This window comes from Struthio camelus, chromosome 17, assembly GCF_040807025.1.
Source record: "Struthio camelus isolate bStrCam1 chromosome 17, bStrCam1.hap1, whole genome shotgun sequence".
NCBI classification, from domain to species: Eukaryota; Metazoa; Chordata; class Aves; order Struthioniformes; family Struthionidae; genus Struthio; species Struthio camelus.
This window is the reverse complement of record NC_090958.1, coordinates 9,524,244-9,534,923: the sequence shown is the minus strand read 5'-3', so window position 1 is coordinate 9,534,923 and position 10,680 is coordinate 9,524,244. Positions and strand designations below refer to the sequence as shown.

The 10,680-nt window shown below is 54.4% G+C and overlaps 1 protein-coding gene across 2 annotated transcripts; it reads right to left on the bottom strand.

Moving 5' to 3' along the window:
- Positions 1-756: 756 nt before the first annotated feature.
- On the bottom strand, positions 757-8,243 carry LOC104152232 (derlin-2). Of its 2 annotated transcripts, none has more exons than XM_068911732.1 (7): positions 8,078-8,243; positions 6,196-6,261; positions 5,526-5,599; positions 4,885-4,978; positions 2,442-2,637; positions 2,054-2,144; positions 757-1,427 (listed from the first exon to the last, which is right to left on the bottom strand). In XM_068911732.1, exons 1-7 carry the CDS (start codon positions 8,168-8,170, stop codon positions 1,313-1,315), a joined length of 729 nt encoding a protein of 242 aa, XP_068767833.1. In that variant the 5' UTR covers positions 8,171-8,243; the 3' UTR covers positions 757-1,312. The 2 variants fall into 2 exon arrangements, with proteins under 2 accessions (XP_068767833.1, XP_068767834.1); XM_068911733.1 differs by having other exon boundaries at positions 2,442-2,514.
- Positions 8,244-10,680: the final 2,437 nt, after the last annotated feature.

Genomic DNA, 10,680 nt, shown 5'->3' with positions numbered 1-10,680 from the left:
GATTACTACTTGTATTGTTCTTTCATCCTCTCCCTCGAGAGGAACCTAAGTGCAGTAAAATCACTTGTTCTGATGAAGTCCTATTTTTAATAAACACAGTGCTTTCATCAGAAGCCCACAAAGAGGATTAGATAGGGATGGTTGTGGTTCAATCTTCCTCTGCCACAAGGCTCCTCTACCGCTCTTTGCTCACATTACTTACAGTGGTTCTGTTAGTGGTGTTTTGCAAGCATGGAACTAGGCAAACATTATATGAGCTATCCCAAAGTATGATGCTTGAGGCAGTGTTATTCTGATAGCTTTAAGGCCTGGTGTAAGCAGACACATGCACCAATCCAGCAAGATCAATCAACTCCATTTAGTACAGCTGCTCATGGTGGGGACAAGCTTGGTCAGCTTTCCCCTGAAATTCAGAGTTTTAGTTTAAGAACTAGGAAATTCAACAAGAGTGGAACTACACTGCTTGCTTAGCCTTTATTACTAGCTCCAAGTTCTACTTCTGGTCACAGACTGGAACAAGCTTTCAGCTCTGCTCTGGCCAGAAAGATGACCTTTCCCAGGTATCCCCTTCTCCAACAATCACACCTCACACTTCCTGCTGACAGAAGCAGGGAAGACATCATCTGGCAAGCCTGCCTTTTCCCTTGCCTGCTTCAAAGCCTGGCACTTTTGAGGACAGTCCTGATCAGTACTGATGACTTAGCCTACAGAGAAAGCGATAACTGCCTCTGCCTTTGGCATAAAAGGACACACAACTGAAAAATAGAGATTTTAATATAAAGACTCTTTGGAAACAAAAAAGGGGAAAGGTGGGGGGGGGGGCCCTCAGAGAAAAGGGAGGGGCTGAACTGCATTCTGCTACAGTAGTTTTTTGTTTGGGAGATCTGACTGTGTACCATGCCAGGGAGTATTATTTGATTGAAAGCCCACAGTGATGTCTCACAACACTGCAAAGGGAGCACTGGTCTTTGTACAAAGAGCAGAAGTGACATGGTACACTGCAAGTCAGTAATAGCAAGAGAAGGAGTAACTGGTTTAAGGCCCCATTGGATACTTACTCCCTGTTGGGTGACTGAGGAGCATCACGTAACTTCCACCCCCTGTCCCTAGAATACTTCTATAAACATTCATCAGTTTTCACGTGCAAAGCTCTGTGGAACCACTTGGAACAAAAGGAAGATGGGTTACCCATACAAACAGCGAAACAGTACACATTAGAATGGCAACTGGTGTTATTCCAGTAGGATCTCTGGGGCACCACATAAGTCCAGCAGGAAGAGAAGAATCTGGTCGCATGGAGAAGTTCTTCACATTATTGTGGACGCTGCTGCTGGTTCTGGTCTTGGTCTCCAGGTTGGTTTTCTAGCTGATCCTCAGGGAGAGGGTTGTAATTGGGATCCTCTTCAGGTGTGTCAAATACCATCTTCCTAGCAAGGGACATGCCCATTCCACCAAGCAGGCAGGTTAAGGTGAGCCGAGGACAATGAAAACCTCCCCAGCCCTCCCAGGAGCATCTTAGGCCTTCACAGGAAGGGTAGCGCTTGGCTGTACACAAAGCTGCTGGTCTATTGTGCAAGCACAAACTGTTCTTTTGCTCAACTTGACCTTTAACCTTGACTGTACCTGCTTCTTTAATGTCTAGGATAGCTTTGATCCTCAGCATGAGGCAGAACATGTTCCACTTTAAGCTATAGAAGTGCATTAGAAAAAAAAAAAAACATATACACAAAAAAACCATCTATCTTCATCTAGTGTTTTCTTAATAACTCTCCAGTTCAGGTAGCAAAGCTTAAGGTACCAGCAACTACTTTATGGGACCTACGTACATATGTATGTAGTATACCAAATGCCAGCATTTTCTACGCTAGAGGCATGAGCTGCTACCAGCATGCAGCTAGGTCCTATGGCTTAACAGAGGAGGGAGCAGCGACACAAGTAGCAGCCCACGCGAGGTCCAGCATAGTTTACTGGTCCAGCCACCATAGTTTGTTGTGAGAGTGATCTGGGTTAGGAGGCAACACAGCAGACCCCAGAGAACATCATCTTTACTTACAGGAAGCCTGGAGTTAACAGTAACTTCTTTCCTCCTGGCTGGTTGGGGAAGACATCTTCCAGGAAATAATAGATGTGACCCACTGCAATCCCTGGGAAAGAGACATCACCAAGGTCAGACTTAGCTGAGCCTCCTTTGCCTGCTGAAGCAGAGTAGCTTGGAGCTTAAAGCACGAGGAAGCTCCAAGAAGCAGGCAAAAAATGCAGCAAGATGCAGGTCACAAGCAGAAGCTTGACCAGAAGGCTGGCCACACAGCAGAGACTCAGCCACTATCTTAAATAAAAGGAAAACCCAGCCACTGTGACAGTGCCCCAGTAGAGTCTATCAAAGCTGAGAGAGCTGAGGCTGCATACCATCTGTTCCCAGTAAGTCGATGGCTTTGACTTACCCAGTAAGTCGATGATGATGGAATTGCCCAGAAGCAGGGAAAATCCCATCAGGACCCAGGGCAAGAAGGGGGCCTGGAAGTTAAGGAGCCCAAAGAAGTTCATGCGGATGTAAGGGTTCCTGCGACTCCACACATACACCAGCATGATGGTGAAAGCTTGGCCCAGGAAAAACAGGCTGGCAAAGAGGCCAAATAGCTAGGAGCTACCGAGTCAAGGAAAGGAACTACTCCATGCACCACCTCACAAGCTCCAGGCGGTGCAGGATGCATCATGACTATGAAACCCAGAATGACAGGCAGCTGACGACCTCAGTGCAAAATGTTGCCCATGCGACTGAGCCTTTCCTGCGCTGGCTGAGATACACTCGATCCTCCCACGTAGGCCCCATTTCCCTCCCTGCTATCCCAGAACAAGGCACCCCTGAGCATCACATACAGATTGCTCACTTATAAGCTGCCTTCTGCAGCCACCAGAAACCTCTTATCTTCACCTCTGCAAAGTGACCGCACAAAAGGGGTCCTGTTAGCTGCTCTTGTATCATTGAGCAGGGCTTGCCCTAGAGAGATGCTAGTCATCCACATACAATGTCTCCCAAGTTAGTGGCACCCTGTCATATAGGGAGAGCTGCAGTACTGCTTGCTGCAGGCACTCTGTCCAGCTGCACCTCCCATCATCCTCGCACAAGAAACTTCTCCAGTAGCCTTGGGGCACCCAGCCCTCCTGCACAGGTACTTTGTCCCATTTGGCTGAGCCACCAGCAGGCTCCTGCAGAAGCCATCCAGTAGTCAGAGCCACCCTCCCAACCACATACACTGCTGATCAGCACTAGTGTCCAACCCCCAGTTAGCCTAGGGTACAGATAATTATTCTCTCCTCCACCATGAGAGGGTGCCTGACCCAAACACTGGGGAAGAGTGGCTGCGATCAGTCCCCCTCAAGTGGCCGAGTGGTGAAGCCAGAGATCTCAAATCATTCCATGGAGGTGGCTAACTTGAGCTACCGTTTTCTCAATGGGGTCAGTCCAACTAGTGCTGCAGCAAGTCAAGGGCAAAATACAGATCTGTCCCCACAGTCATTCCTTACCATCTCCACAGATCAACTGACCTTCCTGCAACCCTCTCATACTGTCCACTGAGCCAATACCTGCTCAGCAGACAGGAACTTCTGCATCATCAAGAGCTGCAGTCCTTCAGGGACAAGCAAGCAAATTGTTACAGCACCTGTGAGCAGGTTTAGATATGTGCCACATTTGAGCACACTTGACCCACAGAGCACCACCATCCTGCAGAGGAACTCCAGCAAGGAGATGCTCTTGCCATTTAGAGCCCTCCCCTGGGACACAAGGAGGCAGCTAGAGGCAGATAGCTCCCCTACTCTTGTTGCAGTCAGACTCCAAATCCACCTAAGGTCAAGCATGTGGCTGTTGCAGACACCTGGACATTGACTAGCTAAACACTCAGGATGGCCAACACTCATGAGAAATCACACATTCTCAGGCTGAGCACCCTGGGGTGAGCAGTGCTCCAAGGTCTCTAAAAAGAGGCAGCTTGCTCTGACAGCCCTCTGCATATGACAGCAAGACATTCAGAAAGTTTTATGCTTCAAAAGGAGATTTTTTTTTTTCCCCTCCCTATCCAGACCAGTTTGTGCTACAGTAAAAGAACTTGCTAGAGAGAGGAAGTATGACAGTACCACCAGCCACTGATAGTTTGCAAGTGCAGACTCCAGGGCTCATGTTGCCCAGCATACTGAAGGCAGAGGATGTGGGAGCACTCCTCCCCTTGACACTTAAGTCTCTGCATTTTTCACTTCAATTGCAGTTCAATTTTCAAAACCAGCCTCATGCCATTCTCAGCAGTGTTTCAACAGGCTCCACCTACCAAGCTCAGGCACAGGCACGGCATTTGCACTGCCTCAGCTGGATGATTTCTCATAGAGCTTAAAGAGAGGATCCTTTCAGGCTGAGCTTCTGCAATATGCTGCCACCTCCTCTTCTAGGAGGAGGCAGCCCTTCTCCTTGCCAGCTACATCAGTGATTCCACAGTCACTCACAGAAACACAGGCAGCTTTTCCTGTATTTTTCTCCTGCTCTCCCAGACATCCTGGCTAGGGAACAGGCCATGCCTTTGGGGACAAGTGTGGGCAAGACAAGCAGCACAAGCTCTGCCATACAGCTAGATATCACCTATCCACAACTGAGTTCCACGTAGCTCAGCACAGCCCTCCCAGGCACACAGGGCATGAGCCTGGCAGGTCCAGGGGAACAGCAAGGCTCTCCGTAGCCCGTGCCACCAAGGTTTGGCAGCCTGCTGCTCTGTTCAGTGGACAGGTGCTTGCTGGAGACAATACAGCCCAAGTACAAAAAGACAAGAGACAAACCCCATGCTACTCACAGCATCTCAGAGAAGAGACCAAAGGGCCTCAACCAACTCAAAAGGATACTGTCATGAGAAATCCTCCAAAGAGAAACATGAAGACAAAGTCAGCTGTCCTCCCACGGAAGGAGCCTTCTTCTAGCATGCGGCAGTACCTGTACCTGAGAGCAGGAGAGAAGGAAGGGGTTGCAGTATAGGAAACTAACAGCTGGCCATCCTGCATCCCCAGCACAGCTTAATGGGAAATAAGCCAGCTGCAAGCAGTTTCATCACAGAAAGCTGCCAGCCAGGTGTCCAAGCCCCAGAGCAAGAACAGTGCAGATTTCACCTCATACCACAGACCCCAGAGAAAGAGTCATCTGTTGTGCTCTGGCCAGCCCACTGTAGCTGGCCAGAGTTCAGCCCCAGGAACCGTCGCATGCTGGAGAGCAATGCCTCAGTAGCACTGCCACCTTCTTCACCTTTTTGGCAGGGGCTGCCCTGCAGCCAGCAGAGGCAGAAGCATAGGGGGTGACTACAGGCACAGCCAGAATTACCTGGAGACTGGCTTCAGTTCAGACCAAAAGACCCAAGGAAAGAAGCCACAGCCCCAGACTGCTATCAAGAAAAGCCAACTAGGGGAAGGAAGATGGGCAGGAGGGAGTCACATCTGAGTTAAAAAAAAAAAAAAAAAAAGGAGCAGAGAGCTTTACTGAGACCAAAGGATACAGAAATATCATGTTGAAAAAGAAACTGAATCCCAGGGGCCCAAAAAAGAGGAAGTTGGTGATCAGCCTCCATATCTGAAAGAGAAGAGAGAGGAGAGAGAGAAGGAGGTGGACAGCCAGGTGTCTTCCCATTACGTGTACAGCAGCCCATCATTATTCACTAGGGACACGCAGTCATGCACCCCTTCACTCACAGTTACCCCAAGATACCAGATAGCTGCATCACCTTCACATGGTACTTCCCTGATGTGGGACTCCCCACACCACTATCTTGCCCTTCTAGGTGGGGGACAAGTTTCCCCCTGCCTTTCTGAAAGGGGCAGAGAGCCACAATTCAGTACATAACCATTCACCACTCTCTGCAGCAAAGCCTTCCCCATCCAGCCGGCCAAGCACCTCACCCAGTAGTGCAAAGGGGGAAGAGACAGGTTGTGAGTGAAACAAGAAGAAAGGTGGTGACCTATGGCAGGGAAAGCCTGGAAGACACCATCCCCATCCAGGCTTCTGTAAGAGGGGGACACCATATCAACACTCTAACTCCCACCAAAGAGAGGAGGTTGGAGTAGGCAGAAAGAGGCAGCCCCTGGAGGTCAGGCAGCACCACAGGCTCACCCCACTCCTCACAGAAGAGAGGCAGAAGGGTGACAGCCCTGACCCAGGCAAGGCCTCACCTGGAACTTCCTGAAGATGAGGTCAGGGTTGAAGTACAGCTGGAAGGGGGTGATGAACTCCAGCTGCTGCAAGAGAAAGACAGGGCAACTGTCACCCACTGCAGGATGCCTGCTGGCCCCAGGGCTCCCTGCCACCCCCTCCACACATGCACACACCCGCCCCCTCAGGGACCCCCTCACCACCACTCCTGCCCCCCTCAGGGGGGCCCAGGGACCCCACACACCTGCCCCCCTCAGGGACCCCCCTCCATACACACACCTGCCCCCCTCAGGGACCCCCTCACCACCACACCTACCCCCCTCAGGGACCCCCTCACCACATACACCTACTCCCCTCAGGGACCCCCTCACCACATACACCTACCCCCCTCAGGGACCCCCAGGGCCCCCACACACCTGCTCCCCTCAGGGACTCCCCCATACACACACCTGCCCCCCTCAGGGACCCCCAGGGCCCCCACACACCTGCCCCCCTCAGGGACTCCCTCACCACCACACCTACCCCCCTCAGGGACCCCCCCATACACACACCTGCCCCCCTCAGGGACCCCCTCACCACACACACCTGCCCCCCTCAGGGACCCCCAGGGCCCCCACACACCTACCCCCCTCAGGGACTCCCTCACCACCACACCTACCCCCCTCAGGGACCCCCCCATACACACACCTGCCCCCCTCAGGGACCCCCTCATCACACACACCTGCCCCTCTCAGGGACCCCCAGGGCCCCCACACACCTGCCCCCCTCAGGGACCCCCAGGGCCCCCACACACCTCAGGGACCCCCCCATACACACACCTGCCCCCCAGGGACCCCCCTCCATACACACACCTGCCCCCCTCAGGGACCCCCTCACCACCACACCTACCCCCCTCAGGGACTCCCTCACCACCACACCTACCCCCCTCAGGGACCCCCCCATACACACACCTGCCCCCCTCAGGGACCCCCTCATCACACACACCTGCCCCTCTCAGGGACCCCCAGGGCCCCCACACACCTGCCCCCCTCAGGGACTCCCTCACCCCACACACCTGCCCCCCTCAGGGACCCCCTCACCCCACACACCTGCCCCCCTCAGGGACCCCCTCACCACATACACCTACCCCCCTCAGGGACCCCCCCACCACATACACCTACCCCCCTCAGGGACCCCCCCACCACATACACCTACCCCCCTCAGGGACCCCCCCACCACATACACCTACCCCCCTCAGGGACCCCCTCACCACATACACCTACCCCCCTCAGGGACCCCCTCACCACATACACCTACCCCCCTCAGGGACCCCCTCACCACCACACCTACCCCCCTCAGGGACCCCCTCACCACATACACCTACCCCCCTCAGGGACCCCCCCATACACACACACCTACCCCCCTCAGGGACCCCCCCATACACACACCTGCCCCCCTCAGGGACCCCCTCACCACACACACCTGCCCCTCTCAGGGACCCCCAGGGCCCCCACACACCTACCCCCCTCAGGGACCCCCTCACCACCACACCTACCCCCCTCAGGGACCCCCCCATACACACACCTGCCCCCCTCAGGGACCCCCTCACCACACACACCTGCCCCTCTCAGGGACCCCCAGGGCCCCCACACACCTACCCCCCTCAGGAACCCCCTCACCACATACACCTACCCCCCTCAGGGACCCCCCCATACACACACCTGCCCCCCTCAGGGACCCCCTCACCACACACACCTGCCCCTCTCAGGGACCCCCAGGGCCCCCACACACCTACCCCCCTCAGGGACTCCCTCACCACCACACCTACCCCCCTCAGGGACCCCCCCATACACACACCTGCCCCCCTCAGGGACCCCCTCACCACCACATCTGCCCCCCTCAGGGGGGACCCTCCGCCCTCACCACGGCGGCGGTGGTGAGCACGCAGGCCGTGGTGTAGGCCCGCGTCACGGCCGGCATGCCCAGGTACTCCTGCGCGAAGCCCTGGTAGGCCATGGCGCGCCGCGACAGCGCCCAGCCGCCCCGCCGGCCCTTTAACACCACCCCCTCCCCCCCGCGCGCCGCCGCCGCCGCCACGCCCCCGCGGGCCGCGTCCGACCAATGCCGGCGCGACAGGCCGCGCGCGATGGCCAATCGGAGCGTGCCTCATGCCCTCAGCCTCCACCCTCCGCCAACCCGGAACGGACCCGCTGCGGAAGGTGACGGGACCGGGAGGGGGGAGGGCCCCTGGGGGGCGGGGCGAGCCCGTAGCCAATGGCAGCCGGCGGCGCCCCCTGCGAGCCGAGAGCGCCGGCCGGAGGCAGCGGGGCGCGTGCCGGGCGCTGGGCCACGGAAAGGGCGGGAGGAGCGCGCGCGCATGCGTGTTAGCGTCCGAGCGGCTGCGCGCCCGCCGTTGGTGCGAGGCGGCCGGCCCGTCGGAAGTGGCTTGGTGCCGTGATCAAACCGACCTTGTCTTCAGCAAAACCCGAAGGGGCCTTGGTTTGGGGTTTGGGGTTCTCGGTTCTTCACACTAAAACCTCTGCTTCCTCTCGTCTAGAACGAGGAGGAGCCTCCCCAGGCTGTGCGGCATCGGACCAGGCGCTGCGAGTTCACGGAAACGAGCCCAGAGACGCCACAGGTCAGGCCGCGGCGCCGGCCCTGGGCAACCACAGCAGGATTCACGCTGAGCTCCAAGGAGAGAGCGAGGCGGCTCAGCTCCCCACATAACCCTGTCAAATATATTACAAAACACTCTTTGAAAGGACCATCTGATAAAGGTCTAAATAAACCTTCTGACATCCTTTACCCTTGTGCTGATTGTGCTTTCCAGAGCTGTCTGCCGTGCTCAGGAGTCAGGTCTAATGTTACAACCACCCCGGTTTCAGACAGAGGGATGGTCTGGTGTTGGGTTTCTGCAGGAGAAGGTTAAACTGTCATCAGATTCTTAATGAGCCCTGAGATTTCTCTTTAAGCCTTCAGTTAATGGGAAATGATATCATCGGTGGGGGAGGGAGTCTTTCTGCTTTCTACCACCTCCAACCCTGACTGCCGTTTGATGAAGAACAAAACCCAGATGGAAAATGAGGGGAAGGCGAGGTTAAAGCAACGCAGCAGGGGAAAGAGAGGAAACAACTGCAGACAGGTGGGCACAGAGGAGACCAGAGCGCCCCGGGCGCTGCGGGGCCGAGAGCAGGCTGACCCGACAGCTCTGAGGAGAAGGAGAGACGCCGCGCCAGGTCAGGGCTGCGTTAGGGATCCTGGGAACGGAGCCGAGGGGGAAGCTTGGGCCTTGAACTGCAGCAGTGTTAAAAAACTTGGGTTTGTTGCTACAAGCTTTTAGTGGGAGGTGGGACAGACGTGAGAGCTCTGGCAGGTGAGACTAGCCAAGCTTATGGGGAAAGAAGTTTTTTTGACTTAGCTGCTAGCCAAAGGGGAACTGCAACCGACTCAAAGAAGAGAGATCACATAAATGAGAGAGATCCTGCTCCTTTGGATAGCAGACCAGAAATTTCCTATCTGCTCTCACTGCCTGCAGGCAATGGCAGAGTCTGAAGCTGAATATGAGCACTGTGACTCCTGTCCCCTACCTTGCTTGAACCAAGGAGATGAACGTTTAGAGACCCTCTGGGGGCAGGAAGTCATCATCTTGGATCTCAGTCTCACTGGTTCCACAGAGGTGAGAATCCAAAGTGATCAATCCCACTCCCTGCCTGTGGAGGACTATGTCCAAATCAGACTACATGAAATGTAAAGACATATCATCAGTTTATTATTTTTCTTCTTCTCCCTTGCTTGCCAGCCAAAATTAGAGAGCTGTACTTGTCCAGGGTTCTGCTTAAGGCCTTCATTTCTAGGATACATGGAGGGGGAAAGTGATGCAATGCATCGAGTAAATCACCATCCAGCACTGGAAGAGGCCAGAGAAATCTCAGTGACACCTCCAGTTCTCCAGTTCCCAGGCAGCTTTCTACCTATGATCTCACTCCCCTCGGAGCTCAGCCAAGCTGGCTTCATGCAACACAGTGTGCCTCGAGGCAGCTTTAGTCTTTATTACAAGCCTTGTCATATTTTATGGGCTTTGGAAATTATGTTCTTCCACCACTTCACATAAACCTAGTTGCATAGCTGCGTTCTCATTGTGCATTTTTGTAGTGATACAGATAGGGCTTCATTTATAAAATCATGAAATCCAATTAAAAGCCTCAAAATAGCAAACTCAAACCCTTTGTCTCAGCTGCAAGAAGATATCAGGGACTGCCAGAACAGAAACCACAGCTCAGGAGTTTCTTTGCTGATTTCCTCCTGCCCTGTCCGGTCATCCCCTCCCTGCCCAGGGACCCACAGCAGATGTGAGCACAGGTCCCAGCAGCAATGATTTACCCTTGTTGTCTGCCATCTGTTGGTTCCCCCTCCTTTTGGAAGCAGCTCAGTTCATGTCATTGTACAGCATCAGTTTCAAAACCCAAGACATCAGCAGCTCTCAATTTCCATTAAAAATGTCTGATATTCAGACTCAACTCTGGCCA